The sequence below is a fragment of the Armigeres subalbatus genome, chromosome 1 (assembly GCF_024139115.2).
Source record: "Armigeres subalbatus isolate Guangzhou_Male chromosome 1, GZ_Asu_2, whole genome shotgun sequence".
Classification (NCBI taxonomy): domain Eukaryota; kingdom Metazoa; phylum Arthropoda; class Insecta; order Diptera; family Culicidae; genus Armigeres; species Armigeres subalbatus.
This window is the reverse complement of record NC_085139.1, coordinates 211431179-211447862: the sequence shown is the minus strand read 5'-3', so window position 1 is coordinate 211447862 and position 16684 is coordinate 211431179. Positions and strand designations below refer to the sequence as shown.

At 42.8% G+C, this 16684-nt stretch overlaps 3 protein-coding genes across 3 annotated transcripts; 2 read left to right on the top strand and 1 right to left on the bottom strand.

Annotated features, from left to right (window-relative positions):
* Positions 1-357: 357 nt before the first annotated feature.
* On the top strand, positions 358-1947 carry LOC134206973 (uncharacterized). The gene has a single exon (XM_062682714.1). It carries the CDS (start codon positions 358-360, stop codon positions 1945-1947), a length of 1590 nt encoding a protein of 529 aa, XP_062538698.1.
* Positions 1948-2195: 248 nt separating this feature from the next.
* LOC134206972 (uncharacterized) lies at positions 2196-5687 on the top strand. Its single transcript, XM_062682712.1, has one exon. It carries the CDS (start codon positions 2196-2198, stop codon positions 5685-5687), a length of 3492 nt encoding a protein of 1163 aa, XP_062538696.1.
* An 8384-nt stretch (positions 5688-14071) lies between these two features.
* LOC134210528 (zinc finger protein 91-like) lies at positions 14072-16684 on the bottom strand. Its single transcript, XM_062686571.1, has 6 exons — positions 16519-16684; positions 16145-16456; positions 15498-16090; positions 14967-15435; positions 14715-14911; positions 14072-14652 (listed from the first exon to the last, which is right to left on the bottom strand). Exons 1-6 carry the CDS (start codon positions 16639-16641, stop codon positions 14121-14123), a joined length of 2226 nt encoding a protein of 741 aa, XP_062542555.1. The 5' UTR covers positions 16642-16684; the 3' UTR covers positions 14072-14120.

Below are 16684 nucleotides of genomic sequence, written 5' to 3'. Positions count from 1 at the left end.
CGCCTGCATGGTGCTGTGTTGGCTGGGAAAAAATTGTGACGCCATTTTGGCGAACCGCGTTGGTTTGCCCGCGTGCAACCATAGAATCGAGAATTGTGACGCCGTTTGGCGATTCGTGTGCGCCTGCATGGTGCTGTGTTGGCTGGGGAAAAATTGTGACGCCATTTTGGCGAACCGCGTTGGTTTGCCCGCGTGCAACCATAGAATCGAGAATTGTGACGCTGTTTGGTGATTCGTGTGCGCCTGCACGGTGCTGTTGGCTGGGGGTTAAATTGTGACGCCATTTTAGCGAACCGCGTTAGTTGCCCTTGTGCAGTTACATATACGGATTTGGGACACCATTTGTGAAATATTCAAATGTTGCACACGCCGAAAAACACGAGATCTGGAGCGCAAACAGCGGCGCAGTTAAACGGGGAGAATCAAACAATTGAACCGATCAGTGAACAAAAGAAAAATCAGAAGAAGAAAGAAGTGATGAGAAAAATGAACGAAGACCTTAAAGTGATAAAGATCCAAATGGATGCAGTGAGACGAAAATTGCAGAGAGTGCAGGTAGCACTGGCGATGGATGCAGATGTGCCGAATCTTAATTTGGCGAATAAGCATTATCTGCAGCTCCAACTGAAGACCATAGAAGATGCGTTCGCTGAGTATGAGATCAATCAGAAACGTATCTATGGTCTGGACGTCGGCGACGATGTTCACAACGAAGCCGAGGTGAGGTACATCGAGTTCGAGCAGCAGTACGGTGAGTTATATGTAATTATTACTAAACTGTTAGATGATGTTTCCCAACGGGAGATGGTACCAATGTTGCCACGGACGCAGATACCACCGGGTTCGACAACTTCAGCTTCTGCGATGCACCTGCCTCCTCTAAAGGTACCATTACCTACATTTGATGGCACATACGAAAATTGGTACGCTTTCAAATCAATGTTTGAAACCATCATGAATCGTTATCAGTCAGAGTCCCCTGCGATAAAGTTGTACCACCTCCGAAATTCGTTGGTTGGTAAAGCAGCCGGCATAATAGATCAGGAGATAATCAACAATAACGATTATGTTGCAGCGTGGACTACTTTGATCGATCGATTTGAGGATAAACGGCTTATCATTGATAAGCATATCGATGCTCTCCTTGATCTCCCAAGAATGTGTGGTGAGAACGCTACCGATCTGCGTAAGCTGATAGACGTCTGTACTAAAAATGTTGATGCTCTCAAGAACCTGGATCTTCCTGTTGATGGATTGGGGGAAAGCATGCTGATAAACCGTATCGCAAAGAAACTAGACGATGAAACTCGTAAAGCGTGGGAACTCGATCAAGCTGGGAAGGACATGCCCGACTATGACTCTACAATGGACTTCTTAAGAGAGCGATGCCGTGTATTGGAGAAAATACGCCCCGGAGACAAACGAATAGTTAAATCATCAAAACCAGCGAAGCAGATCTTTGAAGTCAAACCCAAAGGAAGCAGTTTGGTGGCAACTTCCGATAAATGTCCCCAATGTTCTAACAACCACGAGTTATGGAAATGCGAAACCTTCAAGAAAACTACTCTCGCAGATCGCTATTCGACATTACGACGAATCGGAGCATGTTTCAACTGTCTTCAAAAGGGACATCGTACTGTGGAGTGCTCATCGGAGCATTCCTGTAAGAAATGTAGCAAACGACATCACACATTCCTACATCCAAACGAGAATTCGATGAAGAAGTACGAGCCACCTGTGTCAAAAAGTGTTTCTTCAACCAGTGAACAGCTGAAGAAATTAGAGGAAAGACACGAATCGTTGACCAGTTCTGATGTTTTGAAGGCTGACGGAGCCAGAGAAGAGCATCGTTCCAATTTCTGTACTCGTCCGCAGTCGGGTAGGCAAATTTTGCTTTCGACGGCGGTGGTCCTGGTGTACGGTAGACATCGATCCGTGTCTGTGTAGAGTGTTACTTGACTCCGGTTCACATACAAATTTTGTATCTGAACAATTTGCAACACTGTTGGGATTAAAAAGGCAACCAGCAAACTATTCTTCCATTAGTGGATTAAACGAAACTCAAACGAAAGTGCGATTTAAGATACACACGAAATTGAGATCCCGGATAAGTGACTACTCCACATGTCTTGAATTTCTGGTTGTTCCAAAGATAACCGGAGATTTGCCAATTTCAAAAGTGGGTGTTCTTTGATATGCTGATGTCCGGACGGGTTCAAGTACCGAACTGTGGTGCTATATTTCAAGAAACTCAGTTTGGTTGGGTCCTTAGCGGATCGATTCCTGAGGAACAACCTGCAGCGCTTCGATCGTTTTGTGCGCGAGCAGAGGAAGATATCGAAGGACTTGTGAAGCGGTTTTGGGAAATCGAAACATATTGTGATCCGGTTCTACGGAATCAAACGAATGAAGAGGAATGCCTAAACCACTTCCAAGACACACACGAGCGTACCTCAGAAGGGCGGTATGTAGTTCAATTACCGTTCAATGAGTTGAAACACCAATTAGGAAACTCGCGGAAAATGGCAGAAAAACGTTTTCTAGCACTGGAAAGGAGACTGGATCGGGCCCCCGCGTTGAAGGAACAGTATATGGCGTTTCTACGTGAATACGAACTGCTAGGTCACATGGAACTGAGTGATGATGTAAACGATGAGAGTCAACTGGAGGGATACTATCTCCCTCATCACTATGTGTTGAAACCTAGCAGTACTACGACTAGACTCCGAGTAGTATTCGACGGTTCTGCTGAATCATCTACTGGGGTTTCGATCAACCACACACAGTTAACAGGACCAACCGTACAAAATGATTTGATTAGCATCGTGTCAAACTTTAGAGTCTACAAATACGGAATTACGGCGGATATACCGAAAATGTATCGCCAAGTAGAGGTACATAGCAACGATAGGCGATACCAGAAAATATTAAATAGATTCAGCAACGACCAGCCGCTTCAGACGTACGTTTTGCGGACAGTTACATATGGATTGGCATCGTCTCCATTCCTAGCCACAATGACATTACGACAGTTAGCTATAGATGAAGGACAACAATTTCCGTTGGCTGCTATTGCTGTGGAAAAATCGTTCTACATTGATGACGTCCTAACTGGGGCACACACATTGGAGGAGGCCCTAGAATTAAAAGATCAAATTATTAGATTATTGCAAAAGGGTGGCTTCAGTGTGCATAAAATTTGTTCCAATTCAGAGAATGTACTTCAGGATATTCCAAGGGAAATGCAAGAAAGTAGCATAGATATCGATGATCCGACCATAAATACAGTTATCAAGACCTTAGGTGTAGCCTGGTGTCCAAGGGAAGATTGTTTCACGTTTGTCGTTCCCATTGAAGAAACCGTTCAAACTGATAGGCTGACTAAAAGAATGATTCTCAGCCAGATCGCGAAGATATTTGATCCTTTGGGTTTCGTAGGCCCAGTGGTTACAGCAGCAAAACTAATAATGCGGGAACTATGGTCGCTTAACCTAGATTGGGATCAGCCTGTACCAAGTGAGATGGCGAATTTTTGGACCGATTTCCGAAATCAACTTCATTGGCTCAATGAACTAACGATACCTAGATGGATTCTTGCGAACGAAATTCGAACTATAGAATTGCATGGATTTGCGGATGCATCCGATTTGGCGTATGGGGCTTGTTTGTATAGCAGGCTCGTGAGAAGCGACGGCACAGCAGAACTCAAATTAATATGCAGCAAATCTAGGATACTACCGAAGAAAAAGGGAAGTCAAAAAGAGATAACAACACCCCGAGCGGAATTGTTGGCAGCTCAGTTGCTGTCGAGGTTAACGGTTAAACAACTGAAGGCTCTTGATGTCAAATTCGAAACCATAATCCTCTGGAGCGACTCGCAGATAGTTTTGTGCTGGCTCACCAAATCGCCAGACGCTCTCGCTGTCTATGTCGGGAACAGGGTTCGTGAAATTCAAGAGTTAACCGAACCGTTTTTTTGGAAATATATCCCTTCCAAATTCAACCCAGCTGATTGCTTATCGCGAGGGGTAGAGCCGAAGAAATTGAAATCACACGAATTATGGTGGAATGGGCCACACATCTTAAGTCAAATCGAAGGACATTTCACCGAGCCAATACCTATCCTGGAGGAACAGCTGCCGGAGTTACGCAAAACAACGCTGATAGCTACGTCGAACATCCCTAGATTGAACTTGTTCAACCGAATCAGTCGATATTCCATTATACAACGTACAATGGCGTACGTTGTTCGATTTTGTGACTACATCAAGAGCGGCAGAAAATCTTTAACCAAAGGTTTACTTACCACAGCTGAAGTCTCACGAGCAACTACTTTGATTATTCGATTGGTGCAGAAGGAAACGTTCAATAAAGAAATCTGCGCCTTGCAAACCGACAAAGAGTTCAAATTTTCGACACGAAACTTAAACCCATTTATTGATGAAGGAGACGGTATAATGCGCGTTGGATGTAGATTGAAGAACGCAATCATTCCATACCAACAAAAACACCCAGCTTTGCTACCCAAGAAGTATCCTATGACGGTAGCATTGGTAAGATACTTACATCGCTCGAACATGCACATCGGACAACGCGGTCTCTTAGCAATTGTAAGACAACAGTATTGGCCGTTAGATGCAAAGAGTATGATCAGAAATCTGATACACCAGTGTATACCATGTTTCCGGGCGAAACCAACGAGAGCTTCTCAACTGATGGGTAACTTGCCAGACTATCGAGTTCAACCTTTTCCTGTATTTGCAAATACCGGTTTGGATTTTGCTGGTCCCTTCCAGATACGTTCGAATGCAAAATTGAGGAGTGCTCCAACTTTGAAGGGTTATGTGTGCGTTTTCGTATGTATGGCAACACGCGCATTGCATTTAGAAGCAGTTTCTGACTTGACAACCGACGGATTCATGGGGGCACTGCAACGTTTTGTGAGTCGCCGTGGCCTTGTTCATAAGCTGTATTCGGATAACGCCACAAACTTTGAAGGAGCAAAAAATGAAATGAGACGATTGGCATCGTTATTCAAGGAAGAACAACACCAGAAGAAGCTCAACGAGTTCTGTACAGAACGAACAATCGAATGGTCCTTCATTCCGCCACGTAGTCCACACATGGGCGGAATATGGGAGGCCGGTGTGAAATCTGTGAAATCGCATTTAAAAATGGTCATGGCTGAAAACAAACTATCATTCGAACAATTGGCTACGGTTTTAGCCCAAATTGAGGCCATCCTAAATTCAAGGCCACTCTCTCCATTGTCGAACGACCCAAACGATATTGCAGCCATCACACCTGCTCACTTCCTAATCGGGAGAGAGTTTCAAGCAATCCCTGAGCCGTCATACCAGCATCTCCCTCAAGGAAGATTGTCGAAATGGCAATTGGTTCAAGACATAAGGCAAAGATTTTGGAGGGTCTGGACTCAGGACTACTTGCACGAGCTGCAGCAGCTGCAAAGAGATTTCAAGGTTACCAAATTCGAAGTGGGCGCCTTAGTGCTCATTGTTGACGACAACAGCCCACCACTTCAATGGCAGTTAGCACGTATAATAGAATTACACCAAGGAAATGACGGCCACACTCGCGTGGTTACTTTGCGTACAAAAAATGGAACGACGAAACGGGCTATCAAGAAAATTTGCGTATTACCTTTGGTCAGTGAACCAGACCACTAAACTAAACGAGAGTTGAAATTCATCAATTCCAACGGCCCGGAGGATGTTGAAGCAAGCTAATTTCCGTGTTGCTGGCAACCCAAGTGATATTCTGGCACAGCCTTTGTTTGGATGTACCCTTCTGGTACTCCATCGCTCTAATTCTTTTACATCATGTACACTACCAAATTCAGAAAATAAATTGAGTGTTATTTGAATCGTTGATCAGACCAGACGCGTTTTTTTTACGGTCGCAGAGAGAACCTTTTCCGTTTTTTACAGTCCACTGTCTCCCGAGCTCGTACATCATCTGGTTATTGATTTCAAGGCGGCGTACGATTCAGTGAAACGGAATGAATTATGGCAAATTATGCTTCAACATGGTTTTCCGGCGAAACTGATACGGCTGATTTGTATAACGTTGGACGGATCGAAATCAAGTGTAAGGGTTGCGGATGAAATATCGACGTCATTTGTTACCTTAGATGGATTAAAGCAGGGTGATGTACTCTCGAATCTACTGTTCAATATAGCGCTCGAGGGAGCGATTAGGAGAGCTGGTGTGCAAAGAAGCGGTACCATTATCACAAAATCGCATATGCTCCTGGGATTTGCGGACGATATCGATATTATCGGAATTGATCACCGTGCCGTGGAAGAGGCTTTTGTGTCTTTTAAGAGGGAGACAGCGAGGATTGGACTCACGATCAAAACCAGCAAAACGAAGTACATGGTCGCTGGCAATCAACGTGGGTTCATTAGTGGTGGTAGTAGCGAAATGGTGCTGGATGGTGAAAAATTTGAAGTGGTAGAAGAATTTTTGTATCTTGGAACCAGTGGCGTAGCCACGGGGGTGGTTTTGGGGTTAAAACCTCCCCCAGAGACAAAATTTGAAGAATTTTTTTTTCGAAAAAATGTTCAGAAAACCCCCCCCAGACCAATTTTCTGGCTACGCCACTGCTTGGAACATTAGTGACGTGCGATAATGATGTTATCCGCGAGGTGAAAAGGTGTATTGCAGCTGCAAATAGGGCTTATTGCGGAATTAGTAACCAGCTTAAGTCCCGTAGTCTGCAAACGAAAACAAAACTCGCGCTGTATACTACTCTGATTCTTCCGGTGGCTTTATATGGCCATGAAACATAGACGTTAAAGGAGGCTGATCGGAGAGCTTTCGGAGTGTTTGAGCGTAAGGTGCTGTGGATAATGCTCGGCGGTAAACAGGAGAACGGTATCTGGCGGCGTCGCATGAATCACGAGTTGTACCAGGTGTATAAAGGGGTGGATATTATTAAGCTTATACAACACGGCAGACTACGGTGGGCTGGTCACGTTGTTCGTATGCCGGAAAAACGTCATGCGAAGATAATATTCAGTAGAGAACCCGGAAGAGGCCACAGGCTTCGTGGAAGGCCGCGTACACGATGGCTTTTTGCAGTTGAAGAGCACCTGAGGGCGCTCAATGTTCAGGGCGACTGGAAGCGATTGGCCCAGGATCGAGTCCAGTGGAGAAGGATACTCCATTCGGCGTAGGTTCATCGAAGAGCTGTAGCCCATCAAGTATCAAGTATCATGTAGGTCCAACATTCGGTTGCAATGGTTCATTACGTTGTTCATCTGTTTCATGTTTAGAAAGGCGAAGCAGTCCAGAAGACAACAGCTTGCTTGGTTCAATCTGGAACTTGATGGATCAGCATAATAGTAGCGAAGAGTGTACCCAGTGGATGTCCATCTGGTTAAAGTCTCCTAGGAGAATATGACTATCACCAGACTTCAGGGAGTTAGCTATGCTCGTGGCAGACTCGACATGTTTCTCAATGGAGGATACGTCGTTAGAAATCTTTGATGATAAGTAGGCGACACCGATTGATTTCACATTACCGCCGATGAAAATATTCACCCATTAATGCTCAAGGGAATTGTCGATTTGTACTGAGGGTAAAGCTGAACTCAGCCGATTATAATCATCTAGGTAAACTCCAGCTGATATGGAATCGAAGTTAACTGTTTATGTCCATAAAGGCTCACAGAGTCCAAGGGTATTATTTACAATACAGTTTTGTCCTGCGCAAATGTTCCAAGCACTCCAAATTGTTCTGGAGCTCATACCGTTGGCAGTTATCTACATCTGGTTAAACCGTAAGCATTCCATCATGGTTATACTGTTCAAAAGATATTGTTTACAATACAAATATTCCAGACAAGGATATTTTGGATCAGTTGCTCCCAGTATGCATACTATCATGGGTTGCACAGCTATCTTGAATTGTTGAAGCAGGCCGCTGAATATTTGGTTCTTATTCAATACAGAATCACTCAGTTGAGTTAGATACGTATATCGACCTTAACAGCGAGGCCGTCTTCAATGTCTCGTACATGCTTCTACTTGCTGCCGTAATCTGGCAAAGTGCCGTATACACGCCATTTTCCAAAAATGGTGTTAACGGGTAGTACTCATCGTACTCTTTAACAGAAAAATGGAAATCATGTATGTCGTAAAATGGCGCATACGTCACTGTTTCAGATTACGGCAGCTTATTGCATCTTGAAGCACAAGCTAGTGAAGTAATTAATTACAAATTTATGATACCGATCAACTTCTTCCAGACTAATCATTCCCAGAACTCAGGGCTTTGCAATCCAAACTCAAAGTTTATATGATGTCCTGGAGATGTATGATTCAGAAGGAATTGGTCTTTTGAAAAATCTCAACTACTTTTCTAGATGTATCCAAAAATTAACTGGTGGTCCTTTCCTTATGATCGGTAGCGAAAGAAATACAAAAAATCCTACAGGTAATGTACAAGGCATTATCGCCCGACATAAACTAAACAGTTTGAGGCATTGAGGAATGTAGTGCCATCATGATTTAGTATTATAAGACAATTCATTCGATTACTTATCTCACTGGTTTCGAACAAAACTGGCATAACTCAAAATATGAAAATTGTTGAATACGACAACTTAAAATTTCACAAATTTATTCCCCAATCAATGGTAATGATGTCTTCCTTGATTCCATCTGTTGGATTCGACTTATCTTTGCTTTATCTTTAACAACAATCATGGAGAGGAAAAGAAAACACTACCCAAATTTGGGTAAAAGTTTATGCGATATTCTCATCTTTAAGTACTTTTTACGTAAATTTTGGGTTTAAATATCTGTCAGTGTATGTGGATGATTCCCAACAGCTCACACATCTTCTTGAATTATGCACTACAGAACTGCGTCCCGTTATATGTGACAACAGTATTTGGAATATCAAATCTAGCAAAGGTTTCCCGAAGCAATCTGTGTAGTCGTCAATCGTGTCTGTAATATTTCTGGCCATTTGGAGTATGAATCCACTATGATAAAGTAATACGCTCTGTCAAGTGGCCTTGCATAGTCCTGATGAATCCTTTTCTACGGTCCATTTGCACGAGGCCATGGTTGGGGTTGATTATGAGGTGGGGAATATTTCAAGAATAATAACCCCACCGAAGGGAGTTACCCTCCAATACCGTTTCCGAACTAAATCTATCACATGTTGTGCAAATGCATAATCGAGTTTCAGACATAGTAATTAATTTCCACTCCGGGTGGCCTCATACCCGGGATATAGGCAATTAGCATTGAATGTACGAAGAATAATTATTTAGGTTTAAAAAATGTGTTTCTCAATTTCAATACCCTTTTTTACATTATAGAGCAGCGGTTCTCAACCTTTTTCTTGGGAGGTACCCCTTCGATCTTTTGCGTTCATTGAGGTACCCCCTATTTGTGTCGCACTAATGAAAATAAGCGTAACTAATATATATATATGATAAACGCTCCTTCCTACAATACTTTGAAGATCCGAGCCTCTTGAAAGGAGGCTTCCGAGCCTTTTGAAAGTCAGTAATGAAATGGCAAACTCTCGATCAATGCCGCGTGCATGTGTACTTGTTAACAACGCTATCGTTGCTACACTTATCTCTGAACCAACAACCAGAGATGTATGTGCTGTCACAATTGATGCAACTGGCGGATCCTCCGTCAGGAAATACGTCTATTGTTCGTTTTATTTACCACATGATGAACCATCCCCTACGGATGCTTTCAAATAAGTTGTCAGTTATTGCACGTCAAAAGGCCTTCCGCTAATTGTCGGCAGTGATGCTAATGCTCATCACATCATCTGGGGTAGCTCGGATATCAATCTGAAAGGCTCCAGCTTGATGGAATACTTAAGTAGTACCGAACTTGGTTTACTTAACATAGGCAATCGCCCAACCTTTATGGTATCTAATAGAGCAGAAGTATTAGACATAACTCTCTGCTCCAATAGAATCAGTCACGAGTTGACGAATTGGCATGTGTCAGATGAGGAATCCATATCTGACCATCGCTACATCTATTTTGATCAGTTGAATGTTTCTTCGCCGACCTTGCGTTTTAGAAATCCCCGTTCAACCAACTGGGATCTCTATACAGAGTTGCTCTCGACAAAATTTCATGGATATCTATCATCCATTGAAACTCCTACCGACTTGGATGATGCCGTTGATACTACAACGTTGCATATCATGGAAGCTTTCGAAGAAGCTTGCCTTTTGCGTTCTGTAAAAACCTCAAGAGGAACCCCGTGGTGGAATTCCGATTTGGCTAAGCTCAGGAAGCAGTGTAGAAGGAGTTGGAACAGACGCCATTCAGCAGGGACGGATTCTTTCAAGTTGGCTCGCAAAGCTTACAAGAAGGCTCTACGATCTGCTGTACGATTCAACTGGAAAAACCTTTGTGCAAATGTTTCCAATTTGAGTGAAGCCACTCGATTGAATAAAATTCTTGCGAGATACAAGGATTTCCAAGTTGGCGAAATTCGCAAGCCAAATGGCGACTACACTTCTTCTGACGAAGAAGCGTTAGAGCACTTATTTGATACACACTTCCCTGGATGTGTAGATATAGCATCTTCGGATGTTCCTGAGTATGGGTCTGAGTATGTGAGTATGTAGTTATGGGTCTTGGGCTCAGGCTCGTAGAATCATAACTACTGAATCGATTCAATGGGCTCCTAACAGTTTTGCTCCTTACAAATCTCCAGGGAAAGATGGGATCTATCCCGTTCTTCTTCAGAAGGGTTTTGAGCACATCAAACATGTTTTGAAAAAACTTTTAGTATGCAGTTTTGCTACTGGGTATATTCCCATATCCTGGCGGGATGACACTGTAAAGCTTATCCCAAAAGGAGGACGTGCTTCGTATGAAGAAGCAAAGAGTTTTAGACCCATCAGTCTGACCTCATTTCTTCTGAAATGCTTAGAACGCATTGTCGATCATCACATTCGTGATGACTGTTTGGCAAACATGCCTCGTCATGCTAATCAACATGCTTACCAATCTGGAAAGTCCACCGTGACTCTTCTACACAAGGTTGTCTACGACAACGAAAAAGCATTTGCTCAAAAGCAATCATGCTTGGGTGCGTTCTTAGATATTGAGGGTGCTTTTGACAACGTGTCTTTCGATGCAATATTGGAAGCCGCACGTTGTCATGGGCTGCCTAATATAATTACCAAATGGATTCAACAGATGCTTAAAAACCGACATCTCTACTCGACACTACGTCAAGCAGCGATTAGGAAATTAAGTGTCTGTGGCTGCCCCCAAGGGGGAGTAATATCTCCACTTTTGTGGAACCTCGTTACAGATACGCTTTTTAAATTAATCAATAATGGCGGTTTCCTACCTATGGATTTGCCGACGACTATCTAATATTGATAGTCGGTTTGTGTATTACTACTTTATTCGATCTGATGCAAAACGCTCTTCAGGCAGTCGATAGTTGGTGTCGCCAATATGGCCTTTCGGTTAACATATATATTTTATATTTTATACGAATAAAACATCTATTGTACTTTTTACGGAAAAACGTAACCGTAATGGTATTCGCCCATTACATCTTTTTGGCTCTGAAATCAATGTAACGGATCAGGGAAAGTACGTGGGACTTATTCTTGATTCCAAGCTCTCCTGGACTTCTAACATTGAGTTCAGAGTCAAAAAGGCGTGTATGGCTTTCGGCCAATGTCGACGAACTTTTGGTAAAACTTGGGGTCTTAAACCTAAATATATCAAATGGATTTACACAACAGTTGTACGACCAATTTTGGCTTATGGATGTCTTGTGTGGTGGCAAAAGGGTAAAGTGAGGACAATTCAGTCTAAATTAGGCCATCTTCAAAGGATGTGCCTAATGGCAATGACTGGTGAGTGGTGCGTTCTCTTCGATTCCCACGGCTGCTCTCGAGGTTCTTTTCGACGTTGTCGCATTACACATACATCTCAAACAAGAAGCACTTTCTTGTACTTACCGATTATGGGTTCTCGGTTTCATGGAAGAGAATCCTGTAAACCGCAGTTGTACACACACTTCGTTGTTACAACTCATGGTTGATTGGGATAGAACAGTCCTCGCTCCAAGTGATCTCACACTCGCTAGTAGTTTTCCTTATAGGACATTTTCAACACAATTCCCCTCGCGGGATGAGTGGACATTAGACTGGCCCAGCTTAGTATGGGGAGAAAAAAATGTTGTCGAATTCCACGGGGCACCCCCCAGAATTGTGTCTTTGGGTGAGAAAATCAATCTCTGAAAATTTCAGCTCAATCGCTTGTTGCATAAGCTGGCGCATTTGAATTGAAGTTTGTATGGGGATTTCAGCCAAAATGTATAGGAAAATACACCTCCGTCAGTCATTCGATCTGGAAATTGGTTCTGATTGCTTGATTGACCTCAGAATTGCAAAAACGGCAGTTGGTATGCTACAGAACAATTTCACAGAACATTGTAAGATGATTAAATGAACTTTTATATAGTTTTCGGCTGATTTATTAGGAGCTGAATTGTGGACGAGCTCGGTGGTCTATTGGCTACCGCTTCCGCCTTATAAGCAGGAGGTCGTGGGTTCAATTCCAGGCTCGTCCCTTTCCTACTTTGTATTTCTTTCTTAGTTCTTTCTGTGTTACACGTTCTACCAGAACGATTCCTACTGTTAAGCCTTCAACACTAACAATCCAAAAACCTCCCGTGGCACCTATGAGAGGTCGTAGAGTTCTCTGCATCTTTCTTAAGTAGGTGTCCAACTAACCATCCTTTCCCTTCCTCAGCATTCGCAAGGACGTGGCCAGGACAGATCTCGATATTGGAGAGTGCATTGCTTCCATCTAAGAGATAGCGATTAGTCCCAAATCAATATCTGTGGTACCGGATGAAAGTGTTGCTACTCTCATACAACAGTCTTGGCTTGTACCACCTACGAATTTGTGCGAAATGCTCAATGCTAATGTTAATGCTAATGCTAATTTATTAGGAGCTGAATTGTGTATTTTTGGATTTATTGATCGAATCGTATAAGTCGAATCCATCATGGAGCATCACAAGACTTTTTTGGTCCTGAGCCAGCTATTTCAATATCTAAGTGTTGGGTGAAGCGTTTGATTAACTCTTGGGCTTCCACTCAGCACAAACGGTATTGGAGTAGTTTGGATTCATGTCGACAAACAAAATTGTATATCCGAGAGCCATCTCCGGTAGTAGCAAACTATTTAGCTAATCTGTCTAAACAGAATTGCAGTGTCTTAGTCAAGGCCTTGACAGGTAACTGCCGACTCAACTATCACATGGCAAATATTCAACGTGTTGAATCTTTTGTCTGTGATGGTTGTGAATCCGATTATGGAACTTCTTATCATCTGATAACTGGTAACTGCCCAGTTTATGCGCAACTGCGTTTCCAAATATTTGGTAAACACTTACTAAGTGAAATTGACTACAGAAACCTGAACCTTCAAAGTATTCTGTTGTTCATAACCCGTTGTGGTAAGGAGCTATGAGCTTTTGTACGTGTTGTATACGTTGTATGCCCTCTTCAAGGGTACCTTTCCCAAACTTTCCCAAACCCAAAGCGTGATGAGAAAGGCTGTGAAGGCGATAGCACAAATCTCCTGAATTGAGGTGAACGTGCCCCTGGAGCCGACGTTCTGATACCTTTTAAAAGGAGGCTTTCGAGCCTCTTAAAATGGCTTTCAAGTCGCATTGAGGGGGGCTTCAAAGCTTATTAGCTTTTAAGAAAATAGTTTTACATCCGCCATTGCGCATTTTTTCGAGGTATCCCCAGAGGCCAGTGAAGGTACCCCCAGGGGTACATGTACCACAGAAATAAGTAAAAAAATAGAGCGTCTGTCCTCGTATTCATAATATGAAAATAATACTTACTAATGCTACAATCGTTGTTGGCGATCTTGCCCCGTCGTGCCCAACTTTCCACTATATTTATTCCGAATAAATATTTGGTTTTTCAGGTTTTCCAAATGCATTATTCTGCCGATTAGAACTTTTCGGAAAGCTTTAGCAAATCCAAACACAAGGTAAGATTTCGATAATCGGATACACTCCCAGCTGTCACATTTTAATATCATAAAAACCCATTCTATCGTTTATAGAATCGATCTGCCACCTTCGCCGCCCACAACTCGGGGTGGGCCACTTTTTTGTGGGTATACATATTTGAACTGGAATTACATGTACGAGGACAGTACGGGCAGGAGTACAGAACCTCGCCCCTATGGTTGGCCTCGTGTTCCTTCAATCGCAAAACGCGTTTGAACTGCTTGCCACAGTAACTGCACGCGAACGCTGGCCGTTCCTCATGGTTGAACCTTTTGTGGCTGGCTAAAGCCAACTCGTTCACGGCTTCCTTTCCACAAACGTCGCACGTCACAGGACCTCCGGCCAAGCAACGCTTCAGATGATTCACGTAAGTGTCTTTATTCTTGAGCCATTTTTTGCAGTGTTCACATTGCTTCTTCAAACTCGCGGCTCCTTCTTCCGTGTGCGAGAGCCGATGTGTCTCCAGAAGCGACTTGTGGACAAAACCTTTGGCGCAGATATCGCACACCCAGCTGGATGCGGCACCGTGGATGTTCTGCTGATGAGCTCGCAAAAGTACGGCCGTTCCAAAGCTGAAAGCATTATCGCTGAGTCCAATGTAAAGTTTTAACGTCGATCAGAACTAGCTACTTACGATTTATCACAATCTTTGCAGTTGAAAATTTTCTGCTCCATAGATATGTGGTACTTCATGTGGTTCCGCAGTAAGTAGTCCTTGTAGAATGCGGCGTCGCAGATCTCACACTTGAAGGGTTTCTGCGAGTCCGGCGTGTGGACCCATTTGTTGTGTTTCTCCAGACCATCGCTCTCGGTAAATGATTTGCTGCATAACTGTTTTGCTAGTTATAAATCATGCTACATATTTCGCCCTCGTCCAGTAACTTACCTCACAACGGAACATATCCGGATTGACGTGACGTTGACAGTGTTCGAACAGTCTTCGTTTCTTGCAAAATTTTCTTCCGCAACAGATGGCATAGCCGCGCATTTTATGTTCGCTTTTGTAATGTTTCTCCAATTGATAGTAGTTTTCCCCAACGAATTCACACTTTTCGCATATGAGGGTGCAGAATTTCCGAATCAGTTCATCTTGTTGGGCCAATTCTTCCGTAGTTTTTAAAACTTTTTTCGATGAAGTTGAAGTTGTTTGAAGATGCATGCAATTTTCGGAAATATGTGTATTCGTCGAAAGCGATCGATCTACGCTAGCAACAATCGGATTAGGAACATTAGAGTCTGATGAAATCATTGCCATACCATTCGCAGACATAGAAGAAATATGCGATGGTAAAGCATTTGCAGATTCTGCATGGTGCGCTCGAACGTGCGTATTTAGGGTACGAACTGAATTGAAACTGGAAAGATACAAATGATCATAAATATACAACAGAATTTCAGGTTTTAATTAAAAGCTTACTATTTGTTACATTTATCACAGTAAATATTTAGGCTCTCGACATTCTGGTGCCAATTTTTGTGGCCAGAGAGCTGCCAGTCGCTAGCGAAGGCTTTCTCACACTGATTGCACTTGAACTTTCTCTCCGACTCTTCCGAGTGACAAACCACTTTGTGCAACTGTAGACCCTCTTCATCTTTGAATAGTCGCACGGGTTCACAACGTTCACACTGGAATGGAGGAGATTCATCTTTTTCATTGTCGTTAGATTCGTGCCTGCATAAATGGTCAAACAACGTTGACTTCTTCTGAAATTTGCGATCACAGCATATGACATATCCTTGCATATCATGATTTCGCCTGTAATGCAGAAATAGTCGCGAAAGCGTCGTCGATCGGTGCTCACAACGATTACATCGAAGGTCCACGTTTTTCAAAATAAATTCATTTCGTTCGATATTCGTCTTGCGCTGGGAGTTGATTTTACGCTGCTTCCGTATTGGTTCACTAGATGAAAAAGTGGCCACATTCCGTTTGAAAGACCTACATCTCCTTGCTATGGGAAGGGTAGAATCTTCTTCGGAATTATCATCGATATTGGATTCTTCTCTGATCTGGAATTCGTTACTCTAAATTCTAATTATCAATTCAAAGATGATATGATTTACCTCACTATCTATTATATTCTCGGTTGTACAATCTTCTGGTTTATTAGTATCCGATATATAGTCACTTAACTTATCGTCGAAATCAACATCGCTGCTTATATCAAACCTATCCTCTTTTCTGGTTTCTATTTCCTTAATTAGCTCACAAGCAAACAGTTTTTGCTGTTGTTCATCTTCATTGAATAACTGTTCTGTTTTAATTTCCTTTCCATCACGACCCCATAGCTGTTCCACATCGCAGTAAAACTTATGAAAGTCTTCAATCTTCTCCCAGCAGCTTGTACATAGGATTCGATTATCATACTGGTTCGCCTGAAATAACAAAAATGCGATAACAAATGTAGAAAAAATACTAAGAGAATGAAGATAATCACCTGGAACCAGAAATGAGTCGACAGTATTGCACCGATATCCTCGACGTTAGTTGCGTCTAAAATCCGAAGAAAATTATCAGTTTTCCTCTGGCAAGTTAAACAATCTGCGAGATTCTCGTTCATTTTTGTTGCACAAGGCACCCAATGTGCCAAACCAAAACAAAAC

What these genes read in the sequence shown, in the direction of transcription:
- LOC134206972 (XM_062682712.1), top strand. Translation starts at nt 2,196, where the DNA reads ATGCTGATGTCCGGACGGGTTCAAGTACCGAACTGTGGTGCTATATTT.
- LOC134206973 (XM_062682714.1), top strand. Translation starts at nt 358, where the DNA reads ATGTTGCACACGCCGAAAAACACGAGATCTGGAGCGCAAACAGCGGCG.
- LOC134210528 (XM_062686571.1), bottom strand. Translation starts at nt 16,641, where the DNA reads ATGAACGAGAATCTCGCAGATTGTTTAACTTGCCAGAGGAAAACTGAT. An exon ending in CGGATATGTTCCGTTGTGAG is followed by an intron (nt 14,912 to 14,966) that starts GTAAGTTACTGG and finishes CTAGCAAAACAG; the next exon opens with TTATGCAGCAAATCATTTAC. An exon ending in TGCAAAGATTGTGATAAATC is followed by an intron (nt 14,653 to 14,714) that starts GTAAGTAGCTAG and finishes TAATGCTTTCAG; the next exon opens with CTTTGGAACGGCCGTACTTT.